General features: G+C 42.8%; 2 protein-coding genes and 1 non-coding gene across 3 annotated transcripts; 1 reads left to right on the top strand and 2 right to left on the bottom strand.

Moving 5' to 3' along the window:
- Positions 1–5,414: 5,414 nt before the first annotated feature.
- On the top strand, positions 5,415–5,487 carry Trnak-cuu. Its single transcript has one exon. It is a non-coding gene; the product is annotated as a tRNA-Lys (tRNA).
- Positions 5,488–6,720: 1,233 nt separating this feature from the next.
- Positions 6,721–9,191, bottom strand: LOC118418349. Its single transcript, XM_035824226.1, has 3 exons — positions 9,005–9,191; positions 7,959–8,125; positions 6,721–7,441 (listed from the first exon to the last, which is right to left on the bottom strand). Exons 1-3 carry the CDS (start codon positions 9,173–9,175, stop codon positions 6,970–6,972), a joined length of 810 nt encoding a protein of 269 aa, XP_035680119.1. The 5' UTR covers positions 9,176–9,191; the 3' UTR covers positions 6,721–6,969.
- A 4,167-nt stretch (positions 9,192–13,358) lies between these two features.
- Positions 13,359–24,946, bottom strand: LOC118418002 (interferon regulatory factor 8-like). Its single transcript, XM_035823793.1, has 8 exons — positions 24,643–24,946; positions 19,731–19,957; positions 18,805–18,988; positions 17,693–17,785; positions 17,117–17,299; positions 16,468–16,595; positions 15,148–15,393; positions 13,359–14,639 (listed from the first exon to the last, which is right to left on the bottom strand). Exons 2-8 carry the CDS (start codon positions 19,923–19,925, stop codon positions 14,265–14,267), a joined length of 1,404 nt encoding a protein of 467 aa, XP_035679686.1. The 5' UTR covers positions 19,926–19,957; positions 24,643–24,946; the 3' UTR covers positions 13,359–14,264.
- Between the last annotated feature and the right edge of the window lie 450 nt (positions 24,947–25,396).

Genomic DNA, 25,396 nt, shown 5'->3' with positions numbered 1-25,396 from the left:
GTGGCTCTCCTCAAACACGGGACCTCCATTTATCATATTAGTACATGAACAACTAGAGACGTCTTCCGCTGCATCTGACCAGCAATATTTACATATATAATATGTATTTCTAATTCTCCACACGCCTTTGTCTTGATCTGTCGCCCCACTAACCGCAGCACAGGCATCCAGACCGCACTGCAGTCGATCAGCTGGACCTCCATCCATCATAACATGAACAATACAGATGGCATGATTTTTGTCATCAGCTTCATGAGTGTAAGGCTCCTGAACCTGGATGGGTAATTTGTGTACAGTAAGTAGTGAATGTTCCTTTGTGTAATAACTAATCAATTTTTGTAAACAATTAGATGTTATTTGTCACTCGATCTTTTTAACTATGCCAAGTTAGTGGTTGAAATAGTGACTGTATAAAAACGACAATTTAGTCCTTTGTACAATGTGCTGCAAGAGTTTATAATGTCCATGGCAATAAACCATTTCTTTCTCTCTCTGTCTTCAGCTGCATCCGAGGAGCAATACATACATTGTAAATGAGTATGAACCGGTGTGTGACTAATTCTCCACACGCCTTTGTCTTGATCTGTTGCCCCACTAACCACAGCACAGGCACCCAGACCGCACTGCAGTCGATCAGCTGATTAATTCGGCTGGATTGACGAGGTGTTGCCTGACAGCCACATATGAAATCGACTACTGTGTCCTCACGGGGATGGTCAGTTAATTGTTTGGCAGCCACTCAGAAAGATGCGCCTAGTCATTTATCATTGTTGCAAATTTTGCGACGTGCACGTGGTTGGAATCGTATTCAAATGAGGCATATGCATTTCGTGCAATTATCCGGCTGGTGCAATAATGCGAAGTTATCTAACTGGACCGCACCGGTTTGGGATTTGGGGATTCCGTGCAGTTAGCAGAAGTGTGCGTTAATCCAATTAAATGGCTTCTCCTGTATTTGATGTGTACTAACTTATGTAGCAACATATTGTGTCTACTTGTACTACTACCGATTTTATGGTAACAGCTCTTGCTGCTATCACACACACAAACTCTCACACACTCACGCGCGCGCGCGCGCACACACACACACACACATACATCTGCACATACACGCGCGCGCGCGCGCGTTCCCTTCCCGGCGTTTAACCTTGCCACGACATGTTGAAAATATGTCTCCTTCCCGAACAGATTCCTCATACGCCCGCGAAGGAGACTAGTCAAATTCAAGGTTATTATTCTAGCTCGCTAAATCCTTATTTTATTGAAGTTGCGTTACACATGACGTTCATCCTGCATGAATGAGAGAGAAAACGATAAACATTCATTTCTGTGCTCTAATTAAAACTGCCAGAAGGATTGATTTGTTGTGTAACAAATGTCGTGACTGCGCACTCTAATATAAGTACTAGTAGATACATGTACGCAGCATTGCCGCCTAATAGTCAAATTCATAATCATATATCAGTTCCACACGCATGGCAAACGTACGCGAACAGTCCTTGTTACAGCTCACTAAAGTTATACAGAATCAGGAGCACTAGAATACATATATAGGAAGAAACCTTCATTTCGATCTAATGAAGTGCTAACTTTCACCCAGCCGAGACGGGGGGCGATATAAGACATGGGTAAAGCTAAGAAAAATCAACAGTAGTCATCTCAGGTTCTGTTCTTAGGAATATTTCAATATTGTGCTGTATGTAACGCTCTGCATCGCACCAAAATGCCCGCTTTTAGATACTGAGTGCTACTTGCGACACATCAGAACTAAGATAAGAGAAAGTCATTTTGTAGGGCATCTCAAGTTAATGTGATTCTTCCAACATATATAATACGTACCCTTTATCTGCAGTACAATTTACTACAAAGAGAGAGACATTTTCTACAATCTCCATGAAGATCATTAAGACATACTCTCCAAGCAGAGGTTAGGCTCCGGTTGGTTTTTTTAAATTCTTTTAGTCGTTTTTATCGGGCTTTCTATTTTTTTTTATTATATCTTGCTATATGTTAGGCCGGACACAAAAAAAGGCAAAATAGAAAGCCCGAAAACGTAAAAAAAAACAACAGCCGGAGCCTAACCTCTGCTTGGAGAGTCATTAAGACACGCCAAAAAGCAGTTACTCATGTGTCACTGACGAAAAACACCGGATGGTTGTCTGAAACGTCCGACCATTTCTAAAACCATATCCAGTTACTTGAGTAACTGCTTTTCCGCGTATGTTATTACCTGGATGTCTAACCTTCATCGACGGTTGGTAAGACAGTATCCACAAGCCGAAATGGTATCAACTGGCCAAAGCCGAAGCCAATGGATATTGTTTCGGCAGAATGAGTTCACAACCGTGGGATCTGCTCGGAGATTACATTTGCAAACCTCTCTAAGGTAAGATCATATTGATTTGATTATATGGATGATATGATGATATGAACTGATGTGAGCGTTCGAATAAAAAAAAAACATGCCAAAGAAAGTTTCACTCATTATGAAATCTAGTTGGTCAGAAAGGTTGAACAAATGACTATAACAGTTATACCCATAGCATGGTATACGGAACAGTGGATTCTTTCACATGATCTTCTTCTTTTACTTTAGAATTCACGTGGGCATTTAAAACAAAATCATATATCTTTCTCGATACATTTTTAAACCCAATGCATATATTTTCGTATTTTGCAGCTGTTTTGTACGATTTACTTTCTGGAAATGGTCAAAAAATTTTACCGCGTTTGGATGCCATCCGTATATCAATCAAATGAACATGGCCTAGGTGACTCATTGTAGGTATACCTTTATCTAAATTACGCTGGAACATCGCTGCTCTTACAAAAACTGGCACTTTGTTCTTTGCCCTTCCCCGTCTGCTCGCACGGGTGCCAAATGGACAACCTCTTTCGCTAGAAAGGTCGAATGTGACGATTCAGTCAATAAAAGGGCGTTCATTCACATGAGTACGGAGCAGATAGACCTATTATTTTCCGCTGCATCCAGGCCCAAGCAATGGGGGTATTGCTTTGAGCTGATACAAAAATGCATGCCCATTGTGTCCTTTTTCGCGACGTGTATGGTAAGAACAGTTGTTCTTGTAGTTTAAGATTCGCATCATTTGTATCGGTTGATAAATCATAAAAATAAAAAATCTGGCGGCTGCCACAGAGACAACCTCTTTCGCTGGAAAGGTCGAAAGTGACGATTCAGTCAATAAAAGGGCGTTCATTCACATGAGTACGGAGCAGATTGCCCCATTATTTTCTGTTGTATCCAGGACCAAGCAAAGGGTTATTGCTTTGAGCTGGTACAAAAATGCATGCCCATTGTGTCCTTTTTCGCGACGTGTATGGTCTGAAGAGAGAGAGAGAGATGGACAGTTGTACTTAGTTGTTTAAGATGAGCATCATTTGTATCGGTTGGTAGATTATCAAGATTAAAAATCAGGCGGCTGCCACAGAAGCAACCTCTTTCGATAGAAAGGTCGAAAATGACGATCCAGTCAAGCGTGTTGCTTTGAGCATCTACTGATACAAAATGCAGGCCCTGAGTGTCCTTTTTCGCGCCGTGTAAATATTGCTGACTGTACTTTCGACCCTATCGACTAGATGGTAGAAATGGGCGAAATCTACTGATACAACGTTAACATGCATGCCCGTAGTGTCCTTTTTCGCGCCGTGTATAGTCTGAACATTGTTTGTAAGTCATAGAGATAAAGAATCTGCATCTGCAGGATTGTTTTCTTTCTTCATTTTTTTTTTTGGCCTTTGCCGTCTGTCCGCACCGGTAGCTGTACAACAACCTCCTCTACACGAAAGGTCAGCGATGACGTTGCAATCGATAAAGGGGCGTCATGTCACAAATGTACTGGGCAGATAAACAACTGTTTAACTGTAGTTAAGGTGCGTGGAGCCGCAGCTTAAATCGGGAGGTGGGGAAAGGTTAGCCTCCGTTGAAGTCTTCGAATGGGGCTGCTGGGTTGTTTTTTTTGGGGGGGGGGGACCTTGGTTCGCGATTTTCTTGTGACGTTCGGACGGGGCAAAGACTCGCTATCACGGCAAACTTCCTTCCACAGCAAACTCCCTTCGTCGACAAACTCCCTTTCACGGCACAAGAAAATCGCGAACCAAAAAAAGCCAGCCCCGTTCGAAGACTGCAACGGAGGCTAGGGAAAGGTGTGATGATGGAAAGGACACAGGCATAAAAAGAACGGGACAAAAAAAATGGTATTTTCTGCATCGTGTACAGAACGTCTGGAAAACCCTGTTGTCCAGGGGCGGTGTTCCGTTTGGAATAGTAATTTGAAAAGTGCCCTGGAGTAGTGTTTATGTGGTTAGATATCACCTTGAGTCTTAGATGACCTTACATTAAAATAGTCTTCTCTCAGGGGTTACTCGTACCAGATTTCTTCCTGATAGCACATTGCCTCGCAAACTATGCTCTGAGTTATATCAAATTGTTAGACCTATGACATTTTGAAATAAACAGAGCGACGACAAGAGCTAAATCTTGAACTATATTAAATTCTTGTAATATAACATCACTAATGCAACCGTTAACATGATTAACTGGTGAATCAAATAGTCGTATGGCGTGGATAAAACGTGATACTTAAGTTTAAATGAGAAGTTAGATCTATCTAACAAGATAACAGCGTACGGAACGAAGGTTACAACAGCCAGAGTCCTCCCACCCTTCCCAACATGCTCTGCGCAGGCTGACCAGTTCCCCAATCAACATGGCGCCGTTTCCAGCGGAACAGTTTTCGCCGATGACAGCGGTGCCGATGTCCTCCATCCGTCTTACTGTGTTTTCATTCCATCCTCATTGCTTCATTCCTGTTCGATCAATGGCGGATATTCTCCGTTCGTCCACAAATGGGAGCCGGTGACACCTGATAGATAGACCTCCATTAGATGTCGAGATTCCCTTCCCATAACCCCATTTTCTTAAATCTACCCCAACTTCTTCTCACATAGAGAAAGGTGGAGCTATCTATCTTTGTACGTTGGGCATTCTTCAAGCAAGGTTTCCCCTTTCTCTGGGAGACGTATACGTAAGGCTTGGCACTGCGGTAGATCCGGTAGTATAATGTCAGGGATGACACTTCATTCGTCTGGATTTTCTGCTTCAGAAAACCCGGTATTGGTGCTGGCTGAGATCCACGTGGCGCGCTTTCAATCTGGTGGAATTGTGCGGCTGAGCACGCAGGTTTGAACACGAGATGGTGCGTGTAACAACGGTCTTTTCACATTGAGAAGAGCCTTGGATTGTATGTGGTTTTGCCGGGTATAAAGATATAAAGGAGAAGAGGGAAACGTACTATAACAAATCAGAACGTAGGGTCCTAAAGTTGGTGTCCTTGAAAGTTGGAGGACGAGTTTCCGAATTTGAGTTGGCCTGTATGCAAAGCAACGTAGAACTAGCCCGGCTAGCTCAGTCGGTAGAGCATGGGACTCTTAATCCCAGGGTCGTGGGTTCGAGCCCCACGTTGGGCGAAGTTATTTTTGCCCCGGAGAGGAGACAGCCGCGGCCTACGGTTGGTTAAAAAGCTATAGGCTAGTACTGATGATGATGATGATGATAAGTAGTGGTTAATGGGTTTGGTTGAGATTAGTTTAGATTTTCTCACCTTACCGACCAACAAAAAACAATCTTCTTGCTTAAGTCCAACGCCTTTATATGAAAATGTTGGACAATTCATCTCCCACTGCATACGGAAAAGAAGTTACAAGAATGATAAACGGCTCTAACAGCAGATGCCTACAGGTGATTACAAAGAAACACTTCCGAGACACAGCAACACACCTAGACTTCAACCTGGTGGCAGCCATCCGCCGGAGACGACTCCGGTACCTGGGCCACGTTCTCCGCATGGACCCCTCCAGGCTGGTCAGGCGAACCCTGAAGGCCTATGTGAGCGGAGGAGAAAACCCGCCTGAAGGTTCCCTCCTGATGGACTGTGAAGACTTACCTTTCGAACTGTTAGCTAGGCAAGCCAGAAATAGGCGAATGTGGAACGCTAAAGTTAACAAGATAAACTGACTTTATGTATATATTAAAAGCTCGGTCTGTAGATATTGTAGCATAGGGCCCACGGCCTAAGAAATGTGAATTATATATATACGGAAAAGAAGTCAAACCCATCGAATAGCATAAGTAGAATTAGATCTAGATTACACACTATTTCGCTTTTGATTTTCCTATAGATCTGATTTTCCTTCTATGTTAAGTATACAATTATGTATACCACTACTTTCTTTGTCTGTAATTCGCCCTCGGGCATGCATTTGCAATAAAGAGTATTAGCAGAGACTAGACCAAAAATGCAATGTGGAGCACCAACGTATTTGTTTGTTTGCAGTAGTATCAGATGGCATGAAAGTCTCTTTAGAAGTGGTTTAGTCTTAAATGATAGGCTAAATCCCGTTAATAATTTCGGTACTCCAAACAGAATTCCTACTTATCATCTAGGCAAGCCAAAAAAAACAACACAACAAAACAGATTCACGAAAGATATAGATATCATATTCTTGTCTTTATTGCGGAAATAAATAGAAATCAGACCATCAAATGGTTCATTGTATGATATAATAAATATAACATGTTTTCTGTTTATGCTTACTTAACATGTCATATCTGCTTGCATTGCTTACATCTTGGAAAATCCAGCGGCACTTACAATGAAATACTGATACTGTCACTCATACATAATATAAAGTGAATACTGTTCTTACTAGTTGAAGTATCTGTCAGGGTTAAGCATATATTTACTTGGTGGCTTTTGACATGGATTTTTCTTTATATATGCATGAAACTAAAACAAGCGTGTCTGATAGAAAAAGATATTCTTTTGTAATACTTGGTTCTTCACTCAAAGCTGCCCTAGAAGACATAGAAATCCTGAGCTGTTCTTAGTAATAAAACTGGCTTCACATAGCCAAGGACCGACTGTTCCCGTTTTAATTCTGTGCTGCCACCTAGCGAGTTGCTGTCACTACTACAGTTACAAGGCCGCTGCACAGAACACTCTGCCCCACGCTAAGCTCTACCATCAAGCTCTGCTCATCGCCACCCATGTCTGCGCAGTTCAAAAGTTCCACAGCTTCGTCCCGCTGAAGAGCGTTTTCTACATCCGGGGAACGCGAGCTTCTCCAGAACACGCGCGCCACACAGCGACGAACTGCATAAACGCAGCCACCAGTGACGTTGAGAAAGATGCCCTGTCTGAAGTGTGACAGGATCTGGTTGATGGGAACGTCGTTAACGTAAGGTGGGGGTAGTTCTAGTCGATCGACATCTGGCGGGAGATTTTCGCTGACTTGCTCCTGCTCTTGGGGGGACAGAACGGAAGGGTAGAAAACCCAGCAGTCGGTCACTAGGTGATGTGACGTCACTTGTACACCTCGATAGAACACGGACACCAGTATTGTGGAGAGGGGGGCAAAGTTTCCTGGGGAAATATACCGGAATAACACGTATGTCAAAAAATTCCAGGATTTAGAGTTATCTACCTTTAATCTAAATATGACGTAATAACAACACATTCTATTAAACGTTATCGATAGATGCGATGAAAATAAATGATGAATTCGAAATTAACTCAGTATGTTCAGAAACATTAGAAACAAAAAAAAATCTACGCAAAGTCAAGTCCAACATGGCGGCGCCCATGTACGAAGACGAAAACAATATTAGGTTTTGTTATCGCAATCCTGCAGTGTATTATAATACGTGATACAGTAAAAGCCGTTTAATTGCACTCCCCATTTGCCAGCACGTTTTGTGCAATTATCCGGATGGTGCAACAAAGCGAAGTTATTCAGATGGACCACATCACAATAGGACTTTGGGATTTCGAGCAATTAACAGAAGTGTGCAGTTACCCGTTGTGCAATTAACTGGCTATTACTGTATACCTTGAGATCCTGCAGATGGACTTTGGGAAGATCCCGATGTATCAGGGTCGGTGAAGCGGTACAGTCTGCACGGCTCCCCTCCCTCTGTTTGGGCCCGGTCCGAGACTTCCTCAATCTCGCGAGACCTCGCGATAGCGTTCCTCAGCCGAGCCTTCCACCTGGTGGGGTCGGGAGGGTGGAGTGGCCTTCCCTGGTTCGCTTCCCACTCCTGCAGAAGCTACAAAACGCGCATAAGCTATTTCACAGTGCATGTGCGCATGTGCAACGACAGGAATTGTGGGTAATATGTCAAAGGTGAGGGCAACATCCTCTGTCCGACGTTTCGTCAGTGACTGAGCAAGATGTGAAGTTCAACACTACGGTATGTAACCAGAACTTTGAATTGCTATGTAAATGATATATGAGCGCGATTCTAAGATGGTTCATGCATAAACTGGCAACTACAATTGTGAGTACACTTATGATAGCATGGCAGTTACCAGTTCCACAAATGACAGAGTGCTTGCATGTCCGTCAAAATCTTCGTGATTTCTACACGTTTATTCTGCCCTTCTATGTTTTACGGAAGCAGCGAGGTTATGCGAAGACGAAGTCAAGACAAGGATGTGTCCTTATAGCCCGATTAGCTCCTGTTTGCGTATAGAAGATGATGTTGCCTCACTGACGAGGCAGAGCAGGATCCAAAAGTGCCGGAATCCAGGATGACTTAAACTTGAACTTGAATGGAAATTTAATAGCCACAGGGAAATGAAATCAATATCAAGTTCCGGGGATCCCCTGTTCCATGTTTACCTTGATCACGGCCAGGTGAGCATCAGTTCCTTTAATCCCTTGATGTTTTGCATTTTTGGGGGGAAAGGGCTTCCATTTTCTTTATGTGATTCTGCCAAGAAAAACACACCTTTACTTTTACTATGAAAACTTTACACCCTAAAAATCACGATTAAGGCTGCCTTGGTTGCCACTTACTCTCATAAAGAAATATATATTATTGAGATTATTTCAATTGCTGTTCGTGTACAAACCTGTTTTAATTTTCCGAAAATTATCAATTAAGGGACAGGTGAGATGAGGTGAGGTAAGAGTTTTGAATAACCTTGTACAATGTGAATTCTCTGTTCAGATCGGAGTTCTCTCCGTCGAACCTTGGCCAGGGGACGGAGAAGAACGTCCTGCCGGGCCCCTGCCACGCCAGGCCCGGGTAGTCAGGGTGGCCAATCCGCGCTAGGAGGAAGTCGGGTAACTGTTGTCTGCTCGGACCTGCCATCCGGCAACTTTTGGAAAGCGGCAGAATCTGTAAAATCAAGAAAACGCTGGTTTCGTCCTTTAATTCCTTTTATTTTTGTGGATTATTCTTTTTCAATATGTATATCCGAAAAATGCAGTGTAAGTAGCTTAAAATGTCAAATTTCTCTTCCCAGTTATTGGGTACTACAATTATTGGGTACTCATTTGTTCTCTGTTCTTGCCTATTATGCTTTGTCTTCTTGTTCGTTTTGCATGATAATTTCATAGTTACACTAGCTCACGTGCACGCATTTCACGCATGTGGTACGATATTTTCAGCCACATAGAGGAAAGAGGCAATTAACTTTACAAATACCAAAAATAAAAGATACTACTACAAGTAAGAAATGCCTTTTATAAAGTATGTCGACAGATTTCACATATGTGTCTTCGTCATACAAGGTACATGTAACTATGCCACCAATTTTAACCAATGTTTCGCGGAAAACGACAAGACTGAATTTCCTCAATTCTATTCCACCGCACGTGCAAATTTTACTAAACGGTGAATTTCAAATTTTAGCATTTGCAGCTGTCATCTTTTATTTTTGTGGATTATTTCCTCAGGTATTTTATTTTTCAAGATACATACCCGATGAAAGTGAACTGAAAGTAGCGTAAAATCTCGAATATCTCTGCCCAGATCACTACAATCATTGGGTACTCGTTTGTGCTCTGTTCCATTTAATCCTAAAGGTCATCTATCTTCAGCATGCAATTGACCTGATAGTTGCCTCAAGGCAGTGGATATCGGCGTGACAAACAAAAGGAAGTATGGACTCGTGCAAAACACGAATTGGATGATGTGGAAAACAAATGTACGGATATCTTGTCACCTGTCGGATTTGTATTGATAAACGTAGTTATCTATGTATTTCGATTAAGACAAAAAAAGCTGGATTTCAATGCACTTGATTCAAGAAACAATGCGTAGTGTGGTCTAATCCGTACAAAAAACTAAAATCTTGAAATGAATTAAACGTAATTATTTTTCAAATTGTTTGGAGGATATTTTGAACCGTTCTAAGGATGCAAAAATGAACAGCAAAGTAAAAGTCATAAATGTTAAGATTCTTCTAAGTGAACAGTTCTATGTGCAATTAGATATTAAAACTCTTACAATACTTACGTTCCACGGCCCGGTACCCAGACAATATGCCACAATAGCCAAGTGTGTGCGGAAAAAATGTTCAAAACGATTTATGCAAATTGATTGTCTGCTACTAAAGTATTTTGAAATACATCCAAATTGTTACGCAATTTCAAATAGAAACAAGGAAGGAAAAAATACAAAATTATGTCTATCAAGATTGACGTAGGGCATTCTCAAAGTTGAAGACAACATTCCTAAATATCTAGCGCAGTGTAGAAGCTGACATACGCCCACATTTTACATAGAAACAAGGAAGGAAAAGATTGTTAAAAAAAGACTATCAAGATTGGCGTACCGCTTTCTCAACTTCAACGCCAACATTCCTAACTATCTAGCGAGGCGTGTAATTTCTGAGAATGACCACATTTGGATTAACACGTCACTACTGAAGACGTGGAACTTAATGATATTTGTGTTCGGAACTACGTTATAATGTATGATTCATGTCGGTACAGTCCCCAAACTGTTTAAAAGTCGTTAAAACTGTACGTCTCTCTCATCATACACATTAGATTACATTGTGGGTGTGAAGTAATATTGAAAAAAGTCTCTGAAAGCAGAAGGCAGATTATTGTCTCTCTTGGTGAGCCAGCAGATGACATCGGCTTAAAGGTTTAATTTTTTATTACCAACTTCTTGAAAATGTTGTAGGTGTGTACATGGGTCTGTATCTCTTTCCCCCTCTCTATGTATGCATGTGTGCGTATGTATGTTGTCTCTCTGTGCGCATGTATGTGTGTGTGTGTGTGTGTGTGTTTTCATGCATGAAATGTTTGCACTTGTTTTGAGTTAAAGTGGACCTTTGCCATTTCCATTTTTTCTTCACAAAGCTCCACTACCCTTCCTTATTAAGGTTCACATAAGGACATCTCTTATTAATTACCTAGGTGCGTGGGAGTGACCGAACTTCCCTGTCTTGATAATAACCGAATCCGTAGATCCTTATAACAATGACAACACCTGGCTCGGTAAATCTGGGGATTCCCCAGGCCTAAAGGTGTGAGGAACAACAAACAAAACATGTATAATTATACAACTTGTAGAAATAAACTACACTTTTTGCTAGTCAAAATTGAGTAATCTTTATTAGTCATTCGTACCTTACAACTACTTTAAACATAATTTATTTGTGAGGTGTGACGACACGTAGCCACAGCGACAAAAAGATAGCCAGGAACTTTCGAATACATGCATTTGGTCCATGATTCGTCAACTTAGTGGTGTGTACATGACAGTGAAGCTCGAAGACACAGAGATATACTCCCGGAAATAACGCACAGAGACGGATATGAAAGTTTATGCCACAATAAACTAAATATTTGGAAAAAATACACAATTTGCAAATACGACAGTGTTTACGGTGATACTATTGTGAGAAAAGGTTCAACGACCCAAACAGACTTTGTCAACCGGCAATTCCTTATTCAACGCCAGATGTATTCCATTGCTAAGTGAAGGGAGGGGGCGGGGAAAGTCAAACACCGACACCGCAAAAAAAAAAAAATCACTACCCTTTTCGGCTATTTTTCGGTTGAAGGTATGAATGGGAAACGTCAGGCCCGGAAAGATAATTGCAACACTAAATCCACCACCCCCCGGCCCCATCCCTATCTATAACTAAAGGTAGCAAAATGACTGTTCTCTCTCCTTCTGAGGCTTACAATTCGCATATCCTGCATGAACAACATGAAGTTGCATAATACTGATGTAACAATGTTATACGTTAATTTGTACACGTCAAATATGAAGTCAAGTTGGTACAGCTTTCTTCAGACTGTTTCACGCACGCACACACGCAATCGCTTACACACATACCTATCCCCACAGACTAATGCACAAACACAGGCAGACACACGTACGGACACAAGCACACACAGATACACACACCACACAGACAGATACACGGACACAAACACACACAGAGACACTCACACACACACAAACACATACATGTACATACACAGACACACACACACACTCTCTCACATGCAGCATTTTACCCAAAGTATATCAAACGAAATCTCACCTTGTCTGAGCCATTCCAGAAGTGAGCCCTGACCGCCATCGTGAAATCTGCAAGTTGCGCCATTCGCAGAGAACTAGAACTACTGGGGAAACTCCTGTCCCCAACACCAGAAATTTCTTCTTCTCTTTCCCCATCTTAGTCATCTGTGTGTAACAGTATGTACTAAAATACCCCTCGGTAAGATACAGAGGTGTTGAAAGGTACACCTCGAGTGCACTAGCTGCTTACGGAATATTTCCGGTTTCGCGTTACCAGAATGATTCAGGGACTATCCAGGGGAATCCCCAACAGGTAGTTAGTATAAACTGGTAGCGGGCAAAAAAATGTCTAAAGCAAATAAAAACATTGTTATATATCCATCAGCTTTGTTTTACTACTATTTTTGTTCTTTCTGTGTTTGTTTCCTTGTTTCAATGTACTCATTTGTATATGAACTAAGGTAAAAAGAGAACATCAAATAGATATTACTTGTACGTTCTGTATATCGAGTGTAATTTTGATATCTTTGTGCTGGTACATATTACATATGTTCTGATAGAAACCTTTAGCTATTCAAAATGCTGATTGATGTTATCTGTGATCAGGAAGTGTTTTGTGTTTTTCGCTTAGCTTTTTCCCGTCCCTTTTCTATCATTCTATCAATACAGCTTGCTCTTCCGTCACTTCTATACCTGTTATTCAAAACCGTACCGAAAATTACTTGGTAAAGTTTTCAGTTCATTAAACTGATTGAAATATGGGCTATTTATTATGCTCTAGGCTACAATCTACAAAATATGTAAAGATGAGCTAACTTTGCAGGCTCGTTCTTTTTTGAAACCCACTTTAATATGACGCACAGCAGGGGCCATGTAAACTGCAACCTACGCATAGCAGAATGTCAACTCCCTCCCAGTCCCCATCCAGTCATTTGCAATCGCACCTACACAAACTTTTCCATTTAAACAGACGCCTTAATCAAATAGACGCTTGAAGAGACACAACTTCTTTTGGATAAGTGTAATTTTCAAACAGAGAACATTACACAATACATGTACTTACGATTTACTTTCAGCTCTTGAATACGTTACTCTGTGAGATTTTAAATCCTTAAAATATGACTCTTACCCTTCTCAAAATTAAGTACTTAATCTAGCAACAGGCAGTGCATAGACATCTTTAAACAATGTGTGGATAATGATGTGGACACCTTCCTTGGCAGGAATCATAATCTTTGAAACAAGTCACTAAATCTTGACCTTCAGAATACATCGACGATCGGTCGCCATCTTGGAACTAGTTGGACCCGCCAAGATGGCGATGTTTGTTTGCATTATTACGTTATGACGTCACACTCAAACATTTGATGTGTCTAGGCTTATTTACAGGTTTGCGAAAGCGCATTCTCCTACACAGAGCCCAGAGTCTATACAATACGTCTTTGGTAGGCTCTGCTAAACTGGGCTGAGGTTTCCACTTTTGTGGGTGTGGCTTCTAAACAGCTGTCAACCAATTAATGAACAGTGTTGCCTAAATGAAACATTCAGGCGATTCTCTGATTGGCTGACGGCTGGATATAGAGGTTGCGACCACAAAAGTGGAAACCTCCGCCCGGTTTAGGCTAACGTTACATTTCCAAACCGAAGCACGGTCGGGTTATTTGTGGAAATGTAAAACAGACATGTATAGGTCAAAATATACACAAATAATGCCCATGACTATTCTCTATACGTCTTTTGTAATTTGGCGTCTTCTATGCCATACTTTTTGTTCCAGAAAGCTGCCCGGTCAGGCCTCGGTTTGGGAATGTGACGTAGGCCTAACCAGAGCCTCCTCAAGGTATATTGTACAGGCCGCGGCGAGGCTCTGAGTGTGAAAATGCGATAGCAAACCAATACATCTGTATATCTTTTACATCATGTTGGCGAACGGTGGCGCAGCATCTTGTGAAGCATCTATGTTCATGCTCTGCACCAGGCACTCCACCTGCTTCACCAGCTTGTCGTACTCGTTGGAACAGGAGACGCCGGCGCCGCTCAGACTCAGCGAGTGCTGTCCTCTCACCTGGCGGACCACCTCGAGCTGGCGCGCCGCCGTCAGGTGCGTGATCGTCACGGTGATGAGGTTATCCTTGAAGGGGCGCCTGTCCCGGTCCCACACCTGCCCCACGCATAGCCTCAGATCCGGGCTCGGCCGCGCGGCACCCTCGTGTGTGACGTAGTGCTGTAAGGCCGGGATGAAGGCCGTCTGGTAGTCGAAGATCTTCGTGGGCTGGTCACGGTTCAGCTTTAAAGGTGCACGAAGTCAGATTTAGTGGCGTCGTGTGTGTGTGTGTGTGTGGCGTAACTGGCAAAGTGTTGGGCTCGGAACCTAGAAGTCCGGGTTCGATACCTGCCCGAAGGCCACTTTACACGACCTTCCTCACTTCACCTAGGTATAAAAATGGGTACTCACTCAACTCAAAGGTCAGATTATTAAAAGTCAATTTCATGACCTTTTCTTGTATGGTGTTATGCATCTACAAAATCGCATTGAATAACAACAATCAGGAAATGAACAAAATGCGACATCATTGCAATCAAAATGCGGACTCATACAAAAGCTGCTAATTTGTTTACGTTGCATTTTTTGTACCACCCAAAGAAGGAGCGGACCACAACGTGAATTGTATTTGCGGTGTAAATGAAATAATCTGGTAAAAATGTGTATCTTAATGTTAACGTCAATGGGTTTTGTTGAACATGATGATTTTGTTATCCAGAATATCTTAGCCACAAAATTTTACTCTGAGTACCTTAAGGGGTGTGCCGGTTGGCCGGTTGCTATCCTCCCAGAACACCTTGCTCCTGCAGAGTCTCCTGGCGTAGATGTCGTTCTGATGGAACTCCAGCACCACGCCGCGCTCCGTGTGCTCCAGAAGCTGCCGGGTCAGGTCAAACTGCTTCTGACCCATGCTCGCGCGGTCAACGTCCGGCAGGACGAACTGGGCCACGTCCTTGGGACCGTACATTCCCTCTGCCAGCTGTGCCTGCACAATAACCTGGTGGTGGAAAGGCGTATCTTGGTTAGTTTGGTTGTGACTTAATATCATCATCATCAAACAACTCCAACAGCTGTCTGGTCAGGTCAAACTGCTTCTGACCCATGCTCGCGCGGTCAACGTCCGGCAGGACGAACTGGGCCACGTCCTTGGGACCGTACATTCCCTCTGCCAGCTGTGCCTGCACAATAACCTGGTGGTGGAAAGGCGTATCTTGGTTAGTTTGGTTGTGACTTAATATCATCATCATCAAACAACTCCAACAGCTGTCTGGTCAGGTCAAACTGCTTCTGACCCATGCTCGCGCGGTCAACGTCCGGCAGGACGAACTGGGCCACGTCCTTGGGACCGTACATTCCCTCTGCAAGCTGCGCCTGGACAATAACCTGGTGGTGGGAAGGGGTATTTTGGTGAGAGTTTGCTTTTCACTTATCATCATCATCATCATCATCATCAGTAATGCTCTTTCAATGTGGAACAAGTAGTAAAGTACGATCTCCAGAACTGTTTGTCCTTCATATAAGGAAGAAGTTGCTGTCCCTCTAGATTTGTTTCTGTTTCTATAAGTTTCTTTAGTGTTCTGGAAGGTCACCCAATCTTTCTCTCTTGTTGAATTATGATCCAGGGTTGTGGGTTCAAATCCCTGTCAGGCCCCAGTAAGAGAGATTTTTGGTTAAGGCTGTTGATTCAAAATCTATGGGTTCTGAGCTCCAATCCCTAGCAGGCTCCAGCAATTGCACATGAGATTATCTTTTGGATAGGGTTATTTTTCTTAAAATGTAAAGGTTCTGGGTTCCAATCTCTGACAAAGGCCTATTTTTCTCACTCAACTCATGTTCAGACTAGGATGGGGTGTTACGCCGGAGGTCCTATGTATGAGGTTCATGAACCACACCTTGGGCATGCTAAAAAGCCCACCACATTATCGAAAAGAGTAGAGGTCAATGCCGGCGTGACCTTAAAGTCTGGTCCTACTCAGCTTGAACTGTAAAAAAACTGGCGAGCATAAAGGCTGCTTAATGCTTAAGCAAAACAAACAAACAAACAAACAAACAGAGAGAAAGACAAACAGACCTGCCGCCCGATCTGCTGCGTGAAGGGAGACCCGGAGAAGATGCGGAGACCTCTGGGGTTGGAGACGCGCTGCGGTGGCACGACGCAGCGCCCCCTGTACTGTACCGTGATGTCTACATCCGTGTGGCCTGTGGGTGGAGTTATCGAGTTATCAGAAACTTGCAAGATCTTGTATTTCAAAGTCTCGCAAAACGTGGCCGTGCATGTAAATGTATGAATTCTTAAGCCAGTACGCAGCCAAATAGTTGCCTTCGGTATGATATCTAGGTGCTCAGGACACTAGATTTTCATTTTTGTTCTTTCACATCTTCTTTGACGTTGCAATTTACTTTGTCAATCTATGACGTTAGTACTCGTTTCGGCAATTTCAACTTACGGCATATGTGCTCATTTTATATCTACTTTTTACGATTGACAGAGTGGTTGAAAACGTGTTTTTTTTTTTTTCAGAAACGGCCGAAAATTGATGCGCGCGTGGATGTCATCCATGTAATGAAATCTACATGGCCTTATATATTATAAGTTTTTGTTACGTGCGCAAAAATAGACCAGTCCTTTCCTATGCCATGATAGAATCTTTCTACATTCTTTAAAAAAAATCAGAGAAAATACGATATTATATATCGTCTAGAACAAACGTCGCAGTTACCAGTCAGTCCGGGAAAGTCCTCGACGCCGAGCTGTCCTTGTTGTGCCGGTTGGCCAGAGGCGGGAAAGACTTGTGGTGGAGCAGCGCCGACCAGCGGTTGTTGCTGGACCTGCATCCCACCCTGGTCCTGTAACATGTCTAACTGCAGAGGAGACACTGCCTGCCACGTGTTCGGGTCAATCTCTGAAAGTCAAGTAAAATTTGATTAATAAAACAAACTATGTTGTAAATTGCCAGACATACAATCTAATAATCTTGAAGTTAATGCCGAAGGAGATATACCATTTCCTTTAGTATGGTCTGTGCTTTAAATCTAAATATTAACTGACAATAATTCACAAATATCAGTGGCTGATACATGGAGTCCGTAGACATATCTCTCTCCGGGATGTAATATTCTCGTCACAGACTCTTCTGCATGTACATGTAACCGTGGGCGCTTTTTCTTTTACCTCACCCAGAAGAAATCGTTTAGGAAGAACTAACAAGACTTTTTCGTACTACCTTGATAAAAACGTATAGAATATACCAATGCTATAGTTGGTAAGTAATTAATATGCATGACGTCAGCCTTACCGTTCAACACATCATCGATGTCGTCACACTTCATGCCGAAGTCCTCCCCCAGACCCGGAATGGTAGCGCCCGCCTGCAAATGTTGCTGAGGAGCTGCAAAAGGGACGGAGCATGGAGTTGTGAATATCTGATTGAAGAAATAGTAGTTAGGCCAGCCTAGCGAGTGCCTAATTCATTCAATGTCTTTGAAACTATTTGAAGTAATTAGACCGTCAAAGCTCTGCTAGTCTTCTTTTAATACACTATAGCCTTCTCGGAGTTAAGTATAAGAAAGTATTGTTTTCAAAATTAACACCGATTTTACAGGGAAACGCTGGGGGGAAATGGGAAAATTTTCTTCTTTTGTCTATCTTTGGTCAATGGAGAGGTGGGGTAAGGTGAAGTGAGGCATTGATGTCTGACAGCAGAACATGGGAAGAGAAACAGGAAAAAAACGTTAAATGAAGAATTCGGAGAAACGTTAACGTGAATCAAAAGGCCCGTGGGCGTTGAGGAAGAATGAGGGCAAAACACATGGTTTCTGTAGACACGAAAAGGGAGAGCGGAGAGGGGACAAATATGGGGGAAATCGGAGAATAGAGAGATAAAATATCGAGGAAAGGGAAGGAAATAAAGGAAGACGAAAGAGGAATGGATGGACATTAAATTGGCTCGAACACTATTACGTATATTCCGCATGAGTTTCAGATCGAGGTTTTTCTTTTGGTTTAGGTAAATTTTTTCTTACTTTTACCCACCGTTGTGCACCCTGCTTATCTGTGGCCTCAAACTTGACCAAAGACGAAGTAATGCCAACATGCAACTATTACAGACTTGAATATACACACAAGTGTGAACTAAACTCTGGCAAGATGAAGATGTGAAAGTCGAAACCTCTGCCAATTGAGTTTGAAGCTTGCCAATCCTTTACAAATGAAACAAGAGGCGAGTACAAAAAAAAAACGTCTCCTGGCTCCCGGGAAGCAAACCCGGGCCCGCCGCTCACAACCCAACGCCGATAATCGCTACGCCAAAAGGGCCTGGACCACTGTTCAGTTCAGTTTACCCCACTGTTACATAAATGATAGTTAACCATTGTCTCAAAACGGAAGTATCAAAACCACTGCACTTACGTAGGTTGGGTGTTGGGACGAACTTGTAGACACGGAAGGGGTCGTGAGGATCGTCGGGCCTGCTGTGCTGGGACTGCTCGGCAAAGTCCGGTAATCTTCGCAGTGCGTTTCGTAGCCTCGTTTTCCAGGCAGTCGGGTCCTCCCTTTGGCCAGGTTTGTGTTTTCCTGTCAGCTCCGCCCAGAGCTATAAAGAAATAAAGTTCGAATCATTTAGAACTGATTCAGCCACGATAAACAATGAAGAAAGAACAAGAGATAGTCATGCCTTCACGTGCCAACCCAGTATTCTGGCCAGGTCATATGGTGTTCAAAAATTCGAAGTTAATTTCCCCCAGAATCATCCTTATTAGCTAGCTTTTAACGACGCTTACATATATAATATTAGATATGCAGAGGTAAGGTGTGACACGTTGTAAGCTACAGTATAACCAGCTGCTGCCGCGCCGCGTGCCTGCGACACAGAAATGTTATGCAGAAATGTGGCTATACATGGCCTGCTACACAGATACCGATACAGAAACTGACGGGGAGCGCCGAATTGGTGCCTTTAGCGGTTAAACCTGCTATACAGATGTATAGATACATAAACTGGTTTGGAATAAGGAAGGGCGGTTATACCAGCCATACAGGTTCAGATACAGAAACTGGCTTGGAACGCCAAAGGGCGGTTATACAGCCTACACAGCTACAGATCCAATTCAACAGTTGTTTAAGGATAACTACCCGCCTTGTTGCGGCATCATGGTAATGAAATAGAGTGACGGTACGGGAAAAAAATAATGACTTTTAAATCTTTTACAATTTCGTGAATTATGTCCCAAGTCTTACGAAAGATATTTATTCAAGTCCGTTGTTCTTCCTGAAATATCCTGTTTCGAAGTAGATGAAAGAAGAAAAAAAGAAGAAAAAGAAAGATTTATCCTCACCCGGAAGATCATTCCATCCACTTCCGGGTCATAACCGTCCCGTCCTGCATGGCGCCAGCCAATCCGGAAGATGCCCTGTGATCTGTCCATCCACGACAGTCCTGTGACGTCATTCCATTCTAGGTGCTCGAGTAGGAACTTCCGGAGCCGTTTCCGGTCGTTCTTGTTGAGGTCATGGTTATTGTTGTGCGACATTTTGATTTACTCTTTTGTTCGTCTGGCGGTTCCTGCACAAAAGGGAAGGATACAAACCATGTCAACATTTTCGCTTTCTTTTTTTCTCCGTTTACTTTTATTTTCACCTTCTATTCACGGACAGGACAAGAAGAAGAACTATTTCTAGCTACGCATTAAGGCCGTTCCTACAATAACAGTCCCTAGTGAATCACTCACTCAGTGCCGTAGCAAGTGACCGTAGCGGCAGCATTTTCGCGAAATCTGTAGAATATATCAACTCAATCACAGCACTATAGCGGCTCCACCCCAACGGCGTCGCCAAAAATGAAACACCGAAATTAGCGCCTCTTTGTGACGACAGATCTAGTTGTAGGGAGGTAGGTATAAACCAACGTAAGACGCACATTCATACATCTTGTACTTGATCTATGAATGACGTAATCTCCAAGCAGATAATGAAATGAAAAGTCGTAGCCTTTTCCAGCTCCCGTCGCCGGTTCTTGGTAAAAATGGCCGCCTTACATTAGGAAAAAGTTACGACTTTGCCTTCCAACGTATGTTTGGAGATTAATGGCTAGAACAAATCATACAAAGAGAGATGCACGTCGATCTGCAACATCACTCAGTCATTTCTGGTCGGCGGCTGACCTTACAGCAGCGCTCTCTAGCGACATTGTACAGTACTTTAGCCGGGTCAAAGTTCAGATCTTTGTTTACTACGTACAGGGATTACTTCCTGGTGGCCGCTGAGGGCATAGGTGGAGTCTGCCTGTTTGTTGGCATGTTCTACCCCTGTGCCCTCAGATTGGGTTATACTCAATTTACCCTTTGTTCCCCTTTGTACCCATGGAATATCATCCAAGCAGAGGTAGTGGTCGGGAGCACTTACCACTCCCTCACCTCACCTCTGCCACAAAACGGGACGCTGCAAGCTTTTGAATCCAATCACTGTTGACACAGAAAAGCCTATTTCAACTAGGTGTGAACACTGGTCGGAGTTTGGAGCTTCTACCTGCGCGACCGTGCGCCGTAGCCTCTAACAGGCTCCACGGGTCGCTTGAAAATAGTAGAAATTGCTCGAATAAGACAGAAAACACGCCAGAGGAGTAAGACGGCCGAGAAGTACAGTTTGCGACTCCGCCAGGCACGGCCAACACTCCTAGGCCAATTAACTGCTACTAGATCTAGACTTTTATTTCTAACTTGGCCAAAGTCCCCTATTTCTATTTCGACCAGGCGGGAATCTGGTAGAGACTGCGTGCCGTGGGTGTTCCCAGTCGTTCAGAGGGAGCTCTCGAGAGCGGTAAGAAAACCCGACCACTAACCAAGTACTTCGTTGAATGTTAGACATGAGACACACAAAGCAACAGTTAATCAAGCAAGTGGAAAAATTTTGGAAACGGTCAGACTTTTCAGGTAGCATTCACTACCTTTTACTGTAGTACGGTCTACTGTACTTGGATATTCTGACGTTGGGAAATTCCCCATTTACTCACAGTCATGTTGTCCTCCTGGTATAAATATTGTATAAGTGCTGCACGCACAGACCTGCTTGGGCCTGCGTGTGCAATAACTTAGCATGGCCATATAACGTTATATTTAGATAGGTAAGCCCCATAATCATTGACATGAATATCATTAAATCAAGACGATGTAACGTTGCTATCAACTCCATTGCACAAGACATGTCCACAATGCCAAAACATGCATCCAGGGAAATGATAGAATGGGATATTTCTAGCTATTCTTAAATATACAAAATTGACTATAACATTCAGCTCATGAAAAATTTACTTACAAAAAATCGAGGTGAAATTCCTCCTCTACCCCTGGCCTTGGGTAGTGTTCATGCCACAATGAAAGGAATCACTATAGCAGGTCCTCAGTAGTTAAATTTACCGAATGGAAAAGTGAAAGCGGCACTTTAAAACGCCCACTCTTTGATACAAACACTTCACTCATAGACTTCACTCATGGTCACAAGGTTTATTCAGTGGTTATAGGCCACCAACAGACACTCAGTCACCATATACACCTCGGGTCGGGACATAAACACTTTTGCATACCATGATGATCTATATTGTAGAACCTCTTGGGGGTTTCCAGAGGCAGGGAAACCCCCGTTATGTGCCTGGGAATATTTTATATGGAAAATTCGAGAATGAAAGGACTTCGGGCCGCATAGATGACTCACATTTTTCTAGTTCAAGGCAAACATTTTTCATCCTTCCTTCCAGTGACAATGCCAGTGTACTGATCTAATCACAAACGTCATAGTCGACGCCACAACAGTTTGGATGTCAAACGAACAAACAGGCCACAACACCAGGTGAAATGACCCGATTGGAAAAACAAATAGAGTGAAGTGAAGTGCTGTGGTTAGGGTTGTTGACTTACAAATTAATACTGAGCAAAGAATCTGTCAGTTTTGTAACATGAACAAGGTCGAAGATGAAGCCCACTTTTTATTAGATTGTAGTTTATATAGTAATGATAGAAGTAGTCTTTTTAGCTATATTATAGGAAAGTTCCCTCACTTTGAATCTTTGTCTAGTGTTGAAAAATTCATTTTTCTTATGAGGTTTGATCGAACGACATTATACAAACACATCTCAAGCTACATATTCAACATTACTAAGAAACGAGAAGAAGCCGAACAAATGTAATAGACTAGTTTTAGAATCCATGTTTTAGAAACCATGTCTACTGTATTACTACCCTTTGTATCTATATGCCTGTACTTAGCCCGATAGGGCATGAATGTACAATAAAGGCTAATATTATTATTATTAATACTGAGCTTTAGTTTCTTTGTTCGAATACCTAGTAGGCCTAAATGTTGTGCCCTTGGTTCGAATACCTAGTAGGCCTAAATGTTGTGCCCTTGGTTCGAATACCTAGTAGGCCTAAATGTTGTGCCCTTGGTTCGAATACCTAGTAGGCCTAAATGTTGTGCCCTTGGTTCGAATACCTAGTAGGCCTAAATGTTGTGCCCTTGGTTCGAATACCTAGTAGGCCTAAATGTTGTGCCCTTGGTTCGAATACCTAGTAGGCCTAAATGTTGTGCCCTTGGTTCGAATACCTAGTAGGCCTAAATGTTGTGCCCTTGGGAGAGGAACTTTAATTTAAAACACCTATATCCTCGCTCTACCCTGGTAAAAATTAGTACTAGTATCTAACGTGGCATCAGGGACGTCCTATCGTAAGGGACGTGATACCGGAGGTCCCGTGTTTGAGGAGAGCCATACTTCGAGCACCCAACACACTTATCAAAAGACCAGGGGTCCGTCCTGGTGTGTGTGGATCAAACCTTACAGTGTGGTCTTATTCACCTTAGTCCTAGTGTGTTACCTTAGTCCTTAGTGGTGCACCGGTTATTTGGCATAAACAGACAGGTTACGGCAATAAAGTAAACATGAACACATGCTACGACCAAGGAGGTTATATTCAGAATATAACCTCCTTGCTACGACACTGTACAAAGAAAATAATGAAGCTGAAGGGGCCTGGTTCTAAGTTTGTCCGATGCGTACTAGAGAAAGAATTTGCCCTGAGGGACACTCAGTCAATGTTGTTTTGATTTTCGGCATCCGGTTTTGCATTGTCATGTGTAACGGAAGGTCCCCTATTATGTCAATATGACAACCGTTACAACACTACTGTGTAGTATGTCTACATGATGAGATCTAAAAAAAAAATGTCAAAACCAGAAACTTCACTGTAGTACTGTAAGAAGCCACTAGGAAGCCCATTATCGAATTTCACCGTCGTTTTCCCGACCCAAATATCATAAGGATACGTCCACAGCTTCTCGAGTTATGCTTGCCGTGAACACACAGACAGACTAAAACACACACAAGCACGGCACCGAAGACATTCCTTCTTGGCGAAGGCGATAAGTTACATATAACCCCCTTTTCACCTGTGACCTTGCGCGTGACAAAGGACGTCTTTGGCCGTGAAGGGCTCAGGTTGCATAATGATATGGGGGGGGGGAGGTACTTCGGGGGCTCCCCTTACGATCGGGGTAAAACTCAAGATCTCCAACTTCAATAGTGCACGATAAAGACTGTAAATCTAGGTCAAGCTTGAGTGGAGTTTCCGTCTAAGACAGGGTAAGGGAAGCCACGTTGACTAGAACGTCCCGAGGAAAGATAACGTATTGACAGCAGGCATAGGAAGCAATATTCCACTAAGTATTTAAAACTGTAAACATACGTACAAAATGCAATTGTATCGACCACAATATTTGACTGCATATTCACTCTAAACCTACCAAGTATGATCTATAACGTGGTAAGAAAATTCACAAGTTAAGGATTGTGACATCGTAGTCTCTACCAGACTCCACAGGTTCCCTGGAAAATCGGCCAAATAGATTGCCAAAGGAGGATACTGTACTTCCAGGAAAGGCTAACTCCACTAGCATATTTTCTGTCTATCAGGCCAATTCCTTCCATTTTTCCAGCCAACTATGGAGTCTGGTAACGTCAAAGACTAGTAGTGAAGTGACTAGTAGCTTAAGACGTAAGTAGCAAAAGAAGAAAGCGAAGAAGTGGTGACATCGAAATATGTCTGGAGTATATCTAAGACACATGTAACAGGCACCCCCCCCCCCCCCTCCGCACGATACACAACTGACAACAAATACATTCGTATAAACTAGAAACGGTTTAGCGTCAAACAAACAATACAAAAGTCCCCATGACAAATTTAAAACACCTTAGTGTCTCACCTGACAATGTTATTACCGTTGTTCACCTGTACTCTTCTAGTTCACACACCTGACTCACAGTTCCCGATTTTGAGTCCGACTCACCGATCCGACTGCAACAAGGAAACGTCAGGGGAAACTCAGAGCGCCCGGCTTTAAGGAACCACCGTCACACCCCCGCTGTACCGAAAGAAAAAGTGTCTCAAGGTCTAAAACAGGCGCAGTGAGCTAAGAAAGGTTCGCGACGTCTTGTGGTCGGGGAATCCCACATGACGCTGGGGTTTCCAGACGCCTACGCCGTGTAGAAACTCCGTCACTTCCGGGAGGGCGGTACCACTTCGCTCAGAGGGGGGGAGGATTCGTTTTAGGTCACAATGAGGTCACGGTTGCAAAATTGTACCATTCCATTCGTTAGGCATGTTAGGTTGGTAGCAATCACAGTCAAATATCTTAAAACAGTGAAGCAATATAAAGTTAATATAAAGATAGATTAAGTGCCAGTTTACACGGAAAGTCTTTAAACAGAACGGCGTAGTTATTAAGGCCCACGCAAATTAGTAAACTGATGAGTTAACGTTGGTGCATGGGTTATCGAAAAAATGTGTTAACTTTATTTATTTATTTATTTTTGTTGCTGTTGTAATGATAGAAGTCGAAGGAATTAGGGGGAAAATTTCAAAATACTAGTCAAAGATAGCCTTCCCCAAGCTTTCATTGCCAAACAGCATAGAGCAAGCCTGTTTCGTACCATGCAAACAGTTAGAATGTTCAATTG

This window comes from Branchiostoma floridae, chromosome 6 (assembly GCF_000003815.2).
Source record: "Branchiostoma floridae strain S238N-H82 chromosome 6, Bfl_VNyyK, whole genome shotgun sequence".
NCBI classification, from domain to species: domain Eukaryota; kingdom Metazoa; phylum Chordata; class Leptocardii; order Amphioxiformes; family Branchiostomatidae; genus Branchiostoma; species Branchiostoma floridae.
Note: the sequence above shows the minus strand (reverse complement) of the source record. Positions and strands in the feature narration are given on the sequence as shown.